This window comes from Orbicella franksi, chromosome 13 (assembly GCF_964199315.1).
Source record: "Orbicella franksi chromosome 13, jaOrbFran1.1, whole genome shotgun sequence".
NCBI classification, from domain to species: domain Eukaryota; kingdom Metazoa; phylum Cnidaria; class Anthozoa; order Scleractinia; family Merulinidae; genus Orbicella; species Orbicella franksi.
In genome coordinates, this window is record NC_138157.1 from 8,406,463 (window position 1) to 8,423,589 (window position 17,127).

The window sequence follows — 17,127 nt, forward strand, 5'->3', positions numbered from 1 at the left end:
CCGTCCAAACTTGGCCTGTCAGCACCCCTCGAGGTTTTCGGTATCCGGCCTTTAATTATACCCCCACTGGAAAGCATATCACTGAAAAGGTAGAGCTACAACTGAATAGCCTGCATTGAGCGCAAGGCTAAGCTTTTGAACGCGCCTCCCCGCGATAGAAATCGGAAAAGACTGCTGGGCCGGTGTAAACACCAGGGCGGGGAGAAGTATCTTATCCTAACAGTCGCACATTTATATAGTTAAGGTCGGTAAAGTTACATTATACACACACTGGGATTCAAAGATGTCCGGACATGGCCTTTTATCGATAGCTCGGCAGAACCATCTATGCTTTAGAAAATTAGAGCATCGGAACAGTTTATAATTTTACCGAAATTTTTAATTAGTCATGTCCATAGATTCCCACGTGGTCTAGTGGTTAGGATTCGGCGCTCTCCCCGCCGCGGCCCGGGTTCGATTCCCGGCATGTGAAAGACAGTTTTTTCACTTTTTTAAAAAAACGCATCTCGGATTGAATCCAACACTTCACATGAAAGGAAAATCTCAGAAATGATCGAAACAGACTAAATAAGTAGCCTAGCCTGGATAAATGCAGGAAAACGCGGGGCATTATATCGCTGAAACAAGTAAATGCGTGAAATCGTGTAGGTGGCCAAGAATGTTACTATTTTCTTTACTTAACGCGGAAGCAGTGGTTGAGCACTTCCCTGATATTGATCTTATTTCCTTGTTGTGAACGAGGAAGTTCATTCAGGGTAGAATGTTTTACTTGTTCTAGAAGATTTTCTCTTCCTTGTTCCCAAGCCTCAGACGATCCTTTCTTGGCCTGCCTCATACTCGGTGGGGGGGGGGGGGGGAAGGAACTCTGTTGTATGGGCTATATAGGTATGTGCGACCCCAAAGGGTATGGCTTTTCAGCCTTTTGGGTCATAAATAGGGTATCGATATTGGCCATTCCTGTCTCGAATTGGGTATGCTTTTCAGAAGGAGCTACTTTTTCATCATTATCGTTAAGACCATCGACTGTAGCCCTTCGTAAATTACATTTCGGGCAAATATGCCAGCCGCAAGCCCGCAACGGTCGTAAATAGGGTATCAAATTTTTGGTCAGGTCATAAATAGGGTAGAGAAAATCGCAGATTTTAGTCATAAAGAGGGTAAGGGTTTTGGGAGGCGGGCCGCACACCCCCATCCAATTTTTCTGGGAGTACCCTCCGTGTGCTTATAACTGAATGAACCGAAGCCACAGCTCGGACACTGCAGATAAATTGTCGCTGTAGTTTTCATTTGCGCCATTCATCAGCCGCTTCAACGACCAAACGATTGTTGCTTTCTTTATCACAGAGTATTGTTTGCGTTGAAACGCTTAAAAACATTTAATTACTGTTTGCTGTTTTATTTATCTTCGAATTGTCTGACAGGTTTCAAACTGACAGGGCTTCTATAAAGCACGTGGAATGTAATTATAAGGAAAGGTTGAGTAGAGAATCGAGCAAAACCGCCGCCAAATTGAATTGGGTAGTGGTTTGTTGTCTAGTTTAGTACACTGATACGTGGAGAAGTGTTTCAGTATGCGCTGTTAACCCTCTGCGATAATCTCGACTAGTCAGCAAAAAGAAAACAAACAAACTGGAACACCTTTCTTGCTATGCAGTGAGAACGTCGAGTGTTTATTTTTTTTATCTGTTACAACCTGTTGATTTTTGCCAGCTATTATGATTAAAATAACAAAACTACCAATTCTCCACTACCATCAGTTACAATTCTAGGCAACAACGACTCTTGGAAAGCATTAGAATTTTGTTTTATTGTCTTGTAGAAGATTTATTTTTAATTCTTTAAAAGTTAGTGGCATCCGTGCAATGTCATTGGACAAGAACCAAATCCATGAAGATTTTTAATGATTCATTAAAGTGATTGGTGGGTTAACCCGGTACCATAGGTAGATTTTTATTCAAAACTTCATCGACCTCGACCTCGCTGTCAACAACGATGTCTCCATTATATTTTATAAAGATTTTGTATTTCTTATCCTCAGTTAGCGTCAAATTTATATGCTGTAAATTATATTCCGATCCAGCTTCATCTCACCAAGAGAGTTCTGCCGCCAAAGACAAACATGCGTGTGAGTCAGGAGTTTATGACGCGAAATCCGACGGACCAACATTTATAGGAAGGGACGGACTTAAGCGATTAGATGGAATAAAGGTAAGCAGCTTCACTTATTCTCTGACAGACATTGCCCTAGGGGTTAATACGGATGTTAGTCAGAAATTAAGGTTGAAAAATCAATTTTGGCGCTAGCATAGTTAACGCAAAACACGTTCAGTTCGATGTGTAAATTCCCTCCACTCCAGGCTATACAATCCTTTTGAATATGGTTTGGAGAATTTCATTGTACATCGTTTAATTTTCCCCGTAGATGAGTTTCTTAAATTCTTGTCACCTGTCTGCTTGGTGGTGTATTGATATTGTATGGAGAAATAAGAAGTTGATCGGATTCTGACAGTTTCCACTTCACTTTAAAATGTAATCAGATCTCAGACTTATGTTTGAAGGCTCCGAACTGACAACATATTGAGCTCGCCCAAGTGGAAAACGGTTGGGTGGTTGGTGTAAAATAACTAGCTAATAGAAGGAACTACAGCTAAAGTAAACATCCAGAAGCCGGCCCCAAACACCGGCCATAAAAGAGCCAGTGCCGGATTTGATAGCTCAGGATATCAAGACAAGATATCAAGATGTACGGATTCCGATTGGCAAATTGTGAATTTGGATACGGTACATCAACATTTTACACGTGTATTATTATTATATTTATTTATGACCCTGTCAGCTCCAACATGTACAGTCGAGAATTGACAAATAAGCATACGGAAGGGCAGAAAAAGAGCCTGACATAAAATGATTTGACCCATACCTGACCTATACTTTTATTACTCAGACCTCCACTTTTTGGCTGAAGTAACCACAGGGAGCCCTCACGTCCGTTTAGAATATGAATAAAAGATTACCTACCTTTATCGCGCATGTTTTGTGTTTTGTGGCGGCCTGCTAGAGCGAAGTCTGGAACCGAAATTACGGACGTCTAGGACGGGCGGGAAAATTCGCAAATTCTCGGAGGATCCGATCGCTCACCGAAGACAATAATCTTAGAGCTCCGAGCAGGTTTCGAGCGATTTCCGTAATTTCGGTTCCAGACCTCCCACTAGCAGACCAAGCACGCACGTATAGCGGAGTAACCTGCGATTAGGCTTCTTTTCTTTTTCGCGGCGCGAAAAATAAGGAAGCCTAATCGCGGGTTAACCGGCAGGACGCAAATGATACGACTGGAAGATTAGTTGTAAAAAAGAGAGGACCAAATAGAACTGAAATGAAGGAATTTTAAACAGTGGAAGTGAAAGTAGCGTCACGTATTCCAACACATTCTGAGAGCCGTGGAAGAGGCTAATTGAAATAGTTGCAATTATAGCATTGCAAATGATGTAATTTGTAATTTTCATTTTAAAAAAAATCTTTTTTAAAACGTCTTTTAACTAAACTGAATTTTCTTGCAGCTATTATTGTAGGTTGTTTCAAACTAATGTCATAAACTTAATGACCGAAGTTTCTCCCTGATCGTCTGTGGCAACTCCATTCAAAATTGAAAGTTGATTCAGGGAACCCGTCTGTTTTTGTGCTTGTTATATGTTGTTGCTTTTTTTTTTTTTTTTTTGGAAATAATGAATGTTAGATCCTTTGTAAAGTTCGTCGATTGACGATAGAGCCCAGAAATGGGAATCCGGTTATATTTTGTGGCCGCTGGGCAACCGCGGTAACTTCAGTTCTCTAACCTTTGCAGGTTGGTCATGTTGAAGAAGTGAATTTAGGTGACTGCAGGAGAGAGCGAATCACTAGAGCAATGAAACCTCTATTATTTGGTAAGGATGGTCAATAAAGTGACCGGTGACCGTTGGATTCTTACAATGCAAGAGTAGGAACAAGTAATTAACTCCCTATAATAAAAGGACACATCTGAAACAAGGACGAATTCATAGACACGGGTCTGCGATCCGTTGCCGATCGTTCGTTTCCAAGAACGATCTTGCCCTCACATATAACTTCTCCACTAGTTAGACATATGTTTTAGATCTAATCGCGCTGACAAAACATTACAACCTAGACTGAGGGCGTAACTGGGGCTTAACTGATCACCGAGAATTGGCCACAATTTGAATAGTCTAGGCAGTTGAAAAATAACGAGTTTTTAACCGAAAGCTGAGAACTGCAAACTCTCAGGTAGCTAAGAGAAAAATGGATGAACTTTGACTGATAGCTAAGAAATCGCCGAAAATTTTACTGATAACTGTTCCAGGCTCTCGGTAGTTGGGGACGAGCGAAAAAAGGAGGGCGAGCGAGAGAAAAAGCGTGGGAGAAATAAGGAGAGGAACCCTCCCCCTACTTTCCTCACCTAAGTCCTCCTCGTTTTTTCTCTCGCTCGCCCTCTGTCTTCGCTCTTCTCCAACTACCGAGAGCCTCTCTTTTTCGCTCAGTCGTCTCCAACTACCGAGAGCCTGGAACAGGTTAATTCAATTCCAGTGCCCCAAATTCAGGTCAGAACCTCAAGACAGAACGTCTTGCCTTTTGTCGACTTCAGCAAACAAACAAACGATACCATTGGGTTTTTATCTTACAGAAATACCGCACTTTTTGGCGAATGAGGAATGTGACTACGTAATCAAACTGGCTGAAGGAAATGGACTTATTTCAAGTATCACTCGTGGAGGGCTGACAACTAAAAAAGATCTAGAAGTACCAAAAGTTGAGAGTAGGTGCTTTAACTTATCCTTACAGTGCGCAATAACAGGAAAGTGTGGAGAATTGTTTATCAAGTACACATCCAATTCAATTTCAGGCGGGAAAGGTGAAGGTGTCGCAGGAATTTTTGAAGCATGGGACATGAATAATGACCTAAAGATTACAGTGGACGAGGTATGAATAAAACGTCGAATTATAACAGTAAACGTAACCGTTTCGGATTTCACTCATATTTGATGATTGCTTTCTTTTTTCACTCTCCTTGGCACGTCTCGCTTAAGAAATGCACAATTTTTGTCAAAACTTTCTTTTTTCTCCATAATTCTGTTTAATTGACCTATCTTAGTCTATAACGAGCAAAAATTGGGCCGATAAACAATCTTATGCATTTTAGGTTAAGGAAAACTAGTGTCGCCGATTTTGAAAGTTAATTAGTTGTAAGCTAATGTGTACATGTAGGCCGGCACAAACGAGGAGACTAGCCCCAGTCCCCTAGCTCGAGTAAACTCTTCAAGGAACATGCTGCAGGTGCTAGTCCGGGGGACTTGTCTCCTCGCGTTTGCCGGTCTTATATAAGGGTTCGTTGCTTACCACTAACAAGTCAGTCTTTGTTTTCACTTCTATATCCTTTGCAGGTGATCGAGTACGCAAAGAGATATATTTACGCCGTATTCAGTGAAGAAGATTTAATGGAACTGTGAGTAGTATTGATATGGACAATTCAAATGATGTTATTGATAAATTAATTACTCATTTGGCATTTATTTTATTATTTAACAGACTCCACAAAGTGAACGTTACTGAATTGGACGATGGTAGGTCAGGCACGCGCAAAATACTTATTGCTTGCTTTTACGCCATCTTAAGTAGGCTGCTAGCAGTCTGTTTTTTTCGCGAAATCAGGCAACGATTATGAAAAGTTTCAGACTAGAGGGGATTGGGAACTAAGAGACGGGCGCGCCACTCAGCGCACACGTACAGCCCTTAAATATTGCGTTCGTGTTCAAGGATAAACACTTGTCTGACACTAAGAGAAAACACCGACTACCAGCAGTCTACAATACGTGATTGCTTCACGAGCAAATCATTGAGTTAGCACAGTGACTGTTGCGAATTTTGCTTATAAATAGTCATTATTGGGTGAAAGAATTGGAAGTACAGCGAACAGATGGTTCCTGTTGTAACAGATTGATCACAGCCAAACGTACTCGCAAGTAGACGAAACTTGAAAACTTCCATGGGTCTACTTGCGACTATACGTACTTGCTAGTCTGTTTGGCCAGGGCTTAAGACTACATCACGGATGACAAATGAATGAAAGGCAGGCAATATCAGAACGAATAAATACAACATAAATAAATTAAATAGCCCGTGCATGGAAAGGACCAAGAATTACTGAGTGACCTTCAATAACATTTGGTAACGAATGAGAAACCTATTAATACGAGTTGAGTTGCATCACCCGTAATAACTATTTATCTTACTGTGTCTTGATTTGACTTAAAATTCAAACACTGATACGTCTTATTTCCTGCGTGCTCTATCTCCCGATATTGAACTTCAAGTATTTTATTTCAGGTTTTATCACGCCTAAAGAGTTTGAGAACATGAACACTCGCGGCGCTGATACAATGATGATGCACGCGGGAAAAACGCATCCAAAGTACAGACCTCGCTACAGTTATCAGACCTTTGTGAACCAGAGATACCTCAAGGATCCGATCTTGGACAAAATTATAGAAAGGTAAATATTAAAACCAAAGTAGCCATCGTATATTACCTTTTCTGACTGATGATGTTTGTTTTCAAGTGGACCTTCTTCATCTTACAGTATTTTGCCAATACGTCCGGATCGAATACGAACGAAAGATGGCAACAGTTTAGCCCTCCATTTTCAGCGTTTTCATCCGTAAATCTGAGCCTGGTTAAATTTTCACAGGAAGGCGATGAGATTTTTACTTTCAGTTAGGGGCAAATGATGCTATACTTCAGTAAAATTGAAGAGATTATCGTCCAAGAGACCATATAGTTTGGTTTAACTTTACCTCTCTGAATTTCATATTTTTAGAGTAATCAAATTAACAAAGTTGCCAAGAGAAATAATATATGGAAGCGAAAGACTTCAGGTAAGAATGCAGCAATGCACCAATTCTTCAATGCATCCATGCTGTGTCGTCCTTCATAATGGGTAGTAAACCAGAACTGATTCAGTTTTCAGTGGAAAATTATCTCTTCATCACGGCGCGCGGTCCATAACGAGCTGTTTTATATCGTAAGAAGTTCGTGTTTTGGGTTAGCCTGGAGTAAGATACTGAGCATGTCCACGTGCCTGCTGCTGAGACATCAACTGCGCACCCAGTCTTGGTTCCCCTTGCAAGCGACCGGGAAACTAGCGACCCTGGAACTCCGAAAATATCGGACTTCCGGTAAAATTGCGCATGTTTTGACAATATAAACACAAAGAGATTACCTTTTAAACTTTAGGGGAGAAACATTTAGCCATAATGTAGCTTGCAAGGGCCTTGTCTGCAAACGGGACGTACACTGAAAAAAAAAATTTAACTTTAATTTCACCAGTTCAGTCCCCCCACCCCTCCCTTCCCCCGCCCCCCCACCCCCCCCAAAAAAAAATCAACCATCCGCGGTCCTTATATTATGAGTACTATAGATTTTACGGGTTTCTTACATCCTTGCTCATATAATTGAAGTCTCCCGTAGTTTTACTTACGAATTACGATTATGAATACAAGGTCTTTGGCCATTTCTCAGTCTGGGAGTGCACAATTTATTAAACGGCCAATGTCTCTTGAAGAGATCGCGAATTTCGCCTGGTTTCCTGGCCAGTCCAAATTTTACAATACGGTTCGTTATCACATCTCATTTCATATCTCCATAGGTTGTTTATTATGATCAAGTTGGTCATTATCATGCTCATTTCGATTCGGAAACTCACGAGAAGACCGAGATCCCTTGCTGTCATCAACAAGTTGAAGAGAAGATGCTGAGCTTTGAACATCCCTGTAGGCTTTGCAGGTTAGAACACACTTGCCAGGTAAAATACCTAGTACAAAGCCGCTCAAAGTTTTAATTCTGTCAGTTAAGTGTCTTGCCCAAGAGCACAACACAATGTCTCCGGCCAGGACCGCTAGATCCGGAGCTGAAGCGAGCGCACTGAACACGGGGCCACCGCGCCTCAACTAACGCAACCGGCATGAATGTTAATTATTTGTCCTTGTAATCCTTAGGTATGTCACCATTTTGTATTATCTTAATGATGTCGAAGCTGGAGGTGAAACAGCTTTTCCTGTTGCAGACAACGAAACCTTAAACATGGAGGTGAGTTAGTCTTTTTAAATTGCTGCTTCGCTCTCTTCTTGATAGGAAAGGCACAAAGGCAACTGTTTTATTCAAAGGAGATATTTTAAAAGAATCGATTCAAGCTAGCCACTAACACTGACCTGGCATCCCGGGACTGGCATACAGTGTCTTCTCCTACAAACTACGATACAGTTGTAATAATTCTAGCTTGCAATTGTTGTTACTTCAGTTATATACATAAGAGACTATGGGTTGATCTGATGAAGACTTTCTTTTCTCCTCTAAACTTCTCTAAAACTTAGTGTATTATTCACACTTGGCCATAAATCTATGAAGTTTGCCTCACTTATTATTCCTAATTAAAACAAGTCGAACTTCCAATACTACTCTAACTTGGGGTTACCATGGTAACGCATTTTGATTTTATCAAACAGTACTTAAAAGACAGCCGAGGCAAGCTGGACTATTTCAACCTCAGCCACAACTGCCATGTGGGTAATCTATTGATCAAACCTCGCAAGGGAACGGCAGTCATGTGGTATAACCATTTTCTGGATGAGGACAGCGGTTGGCTCGGCAAAATGGATGAGTATAGTTTACACGGAGGATGTGACATACTGAAAGGAGAAAAATGGATTGCGAATAACTGGATCACAGCACCATACAAGGATGGAGCACATGTCCCGAGCTCGTGGCTCAATTTTTATTAGCTAAAGCCTTACAATGTCGTCTCTAGAACTAAACGGAAGTCTTCGCGAGTAAAACAAAAAAAAAATAAATGAATAAGTCTCAGATCAGAATATAAGTTTGTCCCTGGGCGTCCGAGGCTCTGTGCCTACTGGAAAACTATTTTCCTTTATGTTTCTCTGCTTTTTTACTTGTTTAAGAAAATACCTTTTTATGAAAATTTAGATAACTCTAACAATCATAACTTGATCCATGAACACAAGCAATGTGATCGCATGAAACGTACCTTTTAAAGACGGCTCTGCTGACTGGATTTTATTTCCAACCTAGTAGATTATATAAATTGAAATAAAATACGAAGAAAAACACGTTAGCAGTGTTGAGCTTGCATTGTTTTTTTCGCGATTTCTACTGGTCCTGCACTTAGAATACAGCTACCATGCCCAGTGAGGACACTCTAAGTAAACAAACAAGCATTCAAAATGATCGAGCGCCTCATTGCAGCGATAACCCGCGTAGATAACGGTTTGTTTCTCGTTTGAGAACCGTGACGGGCTGCCATTCAAAAAAGGTTAGGCTAAAATGATAACTTGACCTCGAGCCAGTCAGGAAAAAAAACATAAAATAATACATAGTTAGTGAGGAGGAGGGTCCCCGAAACCACGGAATTATATGCATGTCGATGTATCAATAGTTTGAATACTACCGCAAAGCTCAGTCGGTAGTCTCGTCTCCTAGACCAGTCAAACTGAGACCGCCGATTTCAAGCCGTGGCGATCAGCCAGCGGAATGCCACGAGCCTTAATAGAGTGGCTTTAACTTGAGTGTCGTAAAACCAATACTAAATAAATCAACACTATTAATAAAATCAATACTAAAGTAGCCAATCACAAAGGACACATACAAACCAGTGAACCAATCAAAACTCGAAGCAAATACGTGAGGCTGACGCAAAGCGCGGGAAAACGTGCGCGAGTGAGTCAAGATTGGTTTTGGTTTTACTTCTGATTGGTTTGAGAAAGTGGCGTGATTTTTTTTAACAATCACAGAGGGTAGAAATGTAAAATCAACGCAAATGTGATTTGCTTTCGACTCTCAAATGAAAATCGCTTTAGGAACAGATCGCACTAGAACAGCGTGACTAAAGCATTCAACACTCCGGGTATTCTAGGTAGCTCGCGCTATAATCTTTGGACAATTTGAACGAGGTCAAATTGAATTGTTTTTCTGGTGCCATCGAACTATTTTCTGGTACCATTCGCTTTTTTCTTTGTTCCAATAATTTCTTGCAGTGTGGAAAATAAATCCCACCTGTTTTCCATTTTTCAGTGAAATTATTTTATATGTAACTTTATTTAGATTTGCTATAAACTCATACGTGTAATTGTGTACAAGCAAAATGAATTGTTGTAAACTGAAAAGATGAAATATTTTCCAGAGCTCTAAAACCGGATAAACTAATGCAAAAAGTGTATCGTGGAATATGTGTACCATAAAACACGATTAATTAATATTTATTACATAAGTCTGCGGTTGACTGGTGCTATAAAATAACAACGCCAAAATGGAAAATAAAATAGAACCAATTGTTTAGTCTTATAAGCGGTAAATAATGACTGCGTTTAGTCTATGGGTGCTCTACATTTCAGGCCTTCTTTTCGCTTTGTCTGCTGAATGCGAAAAACAGAGTTATAACGTGTGTAGGTTTGTACGGGACGGTGAAAGTTGCGACTACAAGAAGTTCGATTCGCATGGAGACGAACCCTGTGTTATCGGTAGAAAGGCTGGATTGACGAGAATCAATGGTGTCAAGGTAGGAACATAATCATAATATTTTTTACTTTGAACTGAACTGAATCGTAAATACGGATAATTATAACTGACTATTTTGTCGGATCTGTTAATCTATGGTTTGGATCTGCTATATATAATAAACCAGAGAAATCAAAATACAGTTGCCAAATTGCGTGAATTGACCATGAAGATACATGTAGCTACACGTTTATTGAGTCGCCTAGGCCTGAAACTAAATCTTGGTGTTGTGACCAAGACCTCGCGACCGTGAATGTGCAGCGGCGTGAAATAAGCACAGACACTAACTTGTTAATTTGCTCTAATCCTTCGGGGTACAGGTACTTGTGGTTTGTGAGTTTAGGTTAATGTCCGACAACATCACTGTTCACAGTCAGGCAATAACAGTAGCTAGAAAAGCGACTACTGGAATTATTTCCTGAGAGAACAAAGCGTAAACTGGCCGCGGATTGAAATCCACAACGCACGAGAACTACTGAACTGGCAAATCCATAAGTGAGTTAAAAAGGTAGTATACTGGGCGGGGTAGGTTATACAGTTAATATACCCATAATTTATTTTTCGCCGCAGGACATATATCCGATAAAAAATTTGTCTTTAAAACGGCAAAACTTATGCTTCGAACTACGCTATGTTATAGGTTGGCCACGTCGAAGAAGTAGATCTCGGAGATGGAATCAAAAAGCGCATAACAAGAGCAATGCGGCCTCTTTTGTTTGGTAAGTCTGTAGCAAAACATCAGAGTACTCTTGATCTTGATTTGCCTTTCAGCTGCTCAATTCGCTTTCCTGGGAGACAAACATATCAAAAACAACGAATGAATTTTCCAAAAGAAAGTTTTCTCCTAACAAAAATTCTTGGACCCTCGTCCTAAGTCCTCTCAGCTCTCTCTATGACTCTCCCGGAATCTCAAGCTCCCTGTTCTCAAATCCAAGATGGCGGTGTATGTGCGGCCGCCGTTAACGTCGAGGTTGTAGTTTTAAGTATTTTTTATTTATTTGTTTGTTTGTTCGTTTGTTTATTTATTTATTTATTTATTTATTTATCTATTTATTTATTATTGCAGAAATTCCAAATTTTCTGTCAGACCAGGAGTGTGATCACATTATTCGCCTGGCGGAAAGCAAACACTTCATTACCAGTGTGGCTCGTGGAGGACTTCAGTCCACGAGTGACTTTGAAATTCCTGACATTAGAAGTAAGAACCGATTTCTTTGCATTGTTGAACATGGACAGTGAGGTGACCAAGATGACTTTAAATTTATAAACGTCTATAACATGTAGACTTGCTGAGAACTAAGAATGGCAGTATGTTACACTATCCACAGTGATTCATGCAAGGAATGTAGGAGTCTCCAAGGCGATGTAAACTGAACTTAGTAGACCTAAGTGGTGTTTTATTCATTTTTTTTTTTTTTTCGCTTTTTTAGAAAAGCAGTCAAATATTATGGTTGTTTTCAATTGAGGGTCGAAAGAAAAATTCGCTTTGCCTTTGGTTTTGCATGTGACACTAATATATGTGGCGAACAGTGAGGGGAAACTTTAAAATCTTATGTTGACTTTGACATATTAACGTTGATTTACACGATGCTTTAAATTTCAGATGGACCAATGCATGTGGATTATTTTCATGCTTGGGATCTCGACAAGGATGGAAAATTAACTTTGGAAGAGGTATGATCGCTTCTTCAGAACTGGCTCCATTTAGATTTAGTGTGTTTCCACTTTTGCCTTAGGTCAAAAATAGTAATCAACAAAGGCAAACGAAAATTAACACAGAGCGACAAGAGTTCGGGTGTAATAAAAAAGAAAAGCAAAATGAAACTAGCACAATCTTTTAGAATGATTTTAGTTTTGAACTTATGGACTTTACAAAAGAAAGTACCCTGTAGAATAAACTTGTGTAACTGAGATTATTCCAGCTACATGTTAGCGCTCAGACCGACCAAATATAATCAGATGTATTTCGTCGATTCTGTCTTTAAAAAAAATAATAATAACCGATTGGAAGATTCAACTTCATGACTTTCGCGTGTTTAATTAAAGTACACTCATTTTTTTATAAGTTTCTTTTATAGGTGTGTCATCCTTTTCACTGGTTCCCATCATACTGACAATGTTCTACCTATTACCTATTCACCTATTAATTCTGTGATCTCTTCACAGCTTATGGCCTACGCGAAAAAGTACCAATATTTGATTCTAACAAGGGATGACACATTGGAAATGTAAGGTTGCATGCCTAAAAGAATGAGTCCACAATGCTTAATTATAGTACTGAATTTAAATGAATTTCATACTCGACATTGTTTTAAAATTATATTAATCTTAGTTTCCTCTGGCTCTCTTTCTCGCCCTTAAACATTCGCTGATTTTCTACTCTTCCTCATTATTTCAGGCTGCACAGTGTGAACGTGACGGAGCTAGACGATGGTACACGAAGTTTTCCGTAATTAAAGTCGTTTATAATAAAGATTCCTTTTACTGCAAATAGCGTATTTAGTTTCACATCCGCCTGATTCCTTTCCTGACTAATTCTTTGCATACCGGCCTTAAAAACAAAGTTATGTCCCATGCATGTTACGTTTTTCTGGATTTCTAATGCTTGGTGCAGGGTTCCCGTTGTAAGGTAAACGGAGACGAGATCAGTAGCCGGGAAGACAGGTTTTGAATGAGTACCCTTCACTTCTCACTCATTTGGGGTGAGGCACTAGCTGTCGCACAAAATAGGAATAAGTGGAGAAGGATTAATGTTACCTTACGTCCCACAGGGGACAAAGAGAATTTAAAAGTAAGTAAGTAAGTGCCTCTCACTCCACCCTAACGTTCAAGGAGGTGCATGATCATTAGTCTACAGACTCCACAAATGAACATTGTACTATTAGACAGAAAACTGATTCTGAACTCGACAGCAACATACGTAATTCACATGCAGCATCATGTTGTTTGGCTAGGAATTTTAAAGCAAATTGTCAGTTAACAACGACCATTGAGATCCTATTTGTGAAAAAATTACATTTCTTCTCAAGGGTATGCTACACTGGATGAATTCAAGAAGATGAACACGTTGGGATTAATGGACTTGCTCTCGGCGACGGCTTTGTCACATCCACTGCACAGGCCACGATACAGTGATCAGACCTGGATTAACCAGAGAGCTTTGGCTGATCCAGTTTTAGATAAAGTTACAGAGAGGTATAAAGTTTTCAGATTACTGCCAGCCCCGACTCCCAAATGTGCATTTTCGAGCGAGGCCCGAAAAAGTGGCAGAGGCCACGAGATAAATGGCCAATTCGCTCTATGAGACGTGCCTGCAGGGAATCATGGTAGTTGTATTCGTCGAAAACAATATCCAGTTCTAGGTGATAGATACCAATACCACGATTCCCTGCGGGTGCATCTCACAGAGGGAATTGGCCACTGGAGACAAGGCACGCATTTTTAGGAGGGACGAGGAAGTGTGCCATTAATCCTGCTCCCCTGTTTTGCTTCTCGCCAGGAGCCCATGCTGTCCACCGTTCTTGTTTCCAGGGTGACAATCGTTCCTTAGGTTGCCTAGTCGGACTGTCATCTTCTATAACCATTCTCTTTATCTTTGATTTTCTTTAGAATTGTGGAACTTACTAGACTTCCTCGAGAAATTGTATACGGAAGTGAGAGAATTCAGGTAACAGACTAATTCACGGTATTACGAAAACTCGGCCTGCTATTGGACAAAAATACTGCGTATGACGAAATTCCACTTGAAGTCCACTATTTCGACGGAATATGTTTATATTACCTAAGTCACGTTGCTTTCTCACATGCATTTTCAATGTGTTAAATTTTACAGTGATTTTACTGCTATGCAAACTCAGTTTAAATTGATAATTGATATCCTGGGGATTATGAAAATGGCAGTATAAAAGAATTTACATGTGTTTCACCTCATCACTCTACTCGAGGCCGCGAACGCGAAGAGGTTGTCGACTCACCCTCCCACCCAACGAGTAAGTCAGGTTTGAACAAACTGTCCGCTTTTATTTCTCCTGGTCTTGGGCTTGTCCAAGACCAGAGCGATTCCACATAACTTATTACCAATGTCATGAAAACAATACCCAGGGTAGAATATTGCACTATTTATCACTGTAAAACTCGCACTTTAATTTGTTCAGTGGTAACAGGTAATAAAACAACGAAAGCACAATTTGTCTGTCACCAGGTTGTCCGCTATGGGAAATATGGTCATTACCACGCCCACTTTGATTCTGAAACTGAGCAGAGAACGGACAAAAAGTGCTGCCATCTTCATGAAGATGTGGTCGGAGCTTTTCTGAAAGGCGAAAGTTGTAAGCTTTGTAGGTATGAGTCTTTTCAAGCGTCAAAATCTTCTCAAACGATGGCGATATCACATCAAGTGAAATACCGAAAAGAAATTCATTGAAAATACATGTGTTAGGTTCAGTTGATGCAGCTTGACTTTCACTTTGGAACAGTCCTGGTGGAAATCCAACAAGTCAATTAAGCAAATGGACAGTTGTTGACGCTATTTTCTAATTCTCTGACGGACACGTTAATTTATCGAAAGAAAGAATAATTCAATTTGTCGACCAAAAATTTACCTATTGACATTTTTCTTTACGGGTGTTTTTGTTCATGAATGGCCAATTCCCGGCCCTGTATGAGACGGACCTGCAGGGAATCATGGTAGTTGTATTCATCAACTTGGACTGGATGTTTGTCTTGATGAATACAACTACCATGATTCCCTGCAGGCGAGTCTCATAGTGGGAATTAGCCATTAACAAAACTAGCCAAGTAATGCATGAGAGCGAATATAGAAACCCAAACTAAATAGTAATCGATTTACTCAACTTATTTTGTTATCTTTGCATGCTTGTTGTAAATTGTAAATTTTGTAAATTTTTAGTCTTATTTTTTATCCTATTTTTTCTCATCTTTAATCTCTTTTGTATGGCACAGTTCAATATTTTTATAGAAACTGCGCGATATAAATTTTAATTCTTATTAATATTTTTATTGTTCTATCAGATACGTCACTGTCCTTTATTACTTGAATGATGTGGAGGAAGGAGGAGAAACAGCATTCCCAATGGCTGACAATATAACTCGTAACATGGAGGTAAGATGCTAATCAGGTAATTCGGAGATGCATGTGGAAGAGAATTGTTACTGTATCGTTTGCACTCGACGCGATCCCATCTGTGAGAATGTGTGGCTGGTTTTGCCACTATATTAGGACGATGACATCACATCCTGGTCTTGGTGTTACTTAACATCGAACAAGCAGAATCGGAGAAGTTTTGGTCACCTTTACAAGAGAATTTTGAAAAGAAGGATACGTGTTGTTCAGCTAGATTAATTCGTATCGTCTAAATCGACTGCTCTCAACAAGACAGACTCACTCTGAGAAATTCTGTTTAGTAAATTTAGTTGCAAGACAAAAAATTAAATCTGGAATCAAAATCTTCCATGAAAATCTACCTTTTTCGGGAGTGTCGAACTATATTCTGTGCTGATATTATTTTATGAAATGTCACGAAGACGTGAAATCGGGTAAAGCTAACTCGAAACCTATATATACGCGTTCGTACTTATTTAGTTTTTGGCCCGCTTTTTATTCAACATTTATTCAGTTGGGTGAATTTTTTCTCGACGTCCGCAGATTGTTCAATGAGATCCAGTAACACACAGTAACCGTCATGGAGGAAATCTTAAGCTAACGTTCACGCGATAACAAGGAATTCCTTCAAAAAAAGAATATCATTTTTATTTCCCTAGCATACATTCCACCGGTATCACCTCACAAAAGTTATCCTTTGCAACTAACGAATATTTCCGCCTTTTCGTTAATTTCTTAGTTTGTTACATCAAGTCGTGGTGATCTAGATTTCTTTAACCTCAGTCACAACTGCCACCAGGGTCTGGTTGTCAGTCCACGAAAAGGAACGGCAGTCATGTGGTACAATCACTTCATAGATGAAGAAAGTGGCTGGATGGGTGCAAGAGACGAGTATAGTCTGCATGGAGGATGTGATATACTGAAGGGAGAAAAGTGGATAGCTAATCTCTGGATAACCGCTCCTTACAAAGACGGGGCACATCTTCCGAGTTCGTGGCTTGGAAATTTTGATATTATTTAGGAGTTAAAATTATTTGTCTTTGCGTTTAGACTTAGACTTTGGCGCGTTTAGAAAATTCCTGTGAAACACTTTCTGTTCAAAGAAGTTACTTTATCGTCGGCCTGACTACATGAAACATAGCTGTGTATAATGGCCGAGATGACATAAAGGATTTTACAGGACGTTGTCACATAACCATGGCTTTGCGCTACTTGTGAACTGAGATGTCGACTAAAACGTCAGAGCTTGCGTCGAGAAACAGGGAGAGGACTGTCATTTCAAGCTTGCATGGCTGAGCACCTCGATGTTCTGTAGATGGGTGCATGCCTGCACCGCTGTCACCTTCATCATTTGTTATTACAGTAAAATGCAAATAATCGTAACACCTTTA

General features: G+C 40.0%; 2 protein-coding genes across 2 annotated transcripts; both read left to right on the forward strand.

Moving 5' to 3' along the window:
• The first annotated feature begins 1,858 nt into the window (after positions 1-1,858).
• Positions 1,859-9,283, forward strand: LOC145465175 (transmembrane prolyl 4-hydroxylase-like). Its single transcript, XM_081448941.1, has 11 exons — positions 1,859-2,208; positions 3,842-3,920; positions 4,676-4,807; positions 4,895-4,971; positions 5,433-5,494; positions 5,578-5,612; positions 6,376-6,541; positions 6,866-6,923; positions 7,694-7,830; positions 8,043-8,133; positions 8,550-9,283. The coding sequence occupies exons 1-11, from the start codon at positions 1,993-1,995 to the stop codon at positions 8,823-8,825; spliced, it is 1,329 nt and encodes a 442-aa protein (XP_081305067.1). The 5' UTR covers positions 1,859-1,992; the 3' UTR covers positions 8,826-9,283.
• Positions 9,284-10,392: 1,109 nt separating this feature from the next.
• On the forward strand, positions 10,393-16,763 carry LOC145465155 (transmembrane prolyl 4-hydroxylase-like). The gene is made up of 11 exons (XM_081448928.1): positions 10,393-10,615; positions 11,255-11,333; positions 11,681-11,812; positions 12,218-12,288; positions 12,781-12,842; positions 13,013-13,047; positions 13,644-13,809; positions 14,224-14,281; positions 14,816-14,955; positions 15,646-15,736; positions 16,476-16,763. Exons 1-11 carry the CDS (start codon positions 10,415-10,417, stop codon positions 16,755-16,757), a joined length of 1,317 nt encoding a protein of 438 aa, XP_081305054.1. The 5' UTR covers positions 10,393-10,414; the 3' UTR covers positions 16,758-16,763.
• Positions 16,764-17,127: the final 364 nt, after the last annotated feature.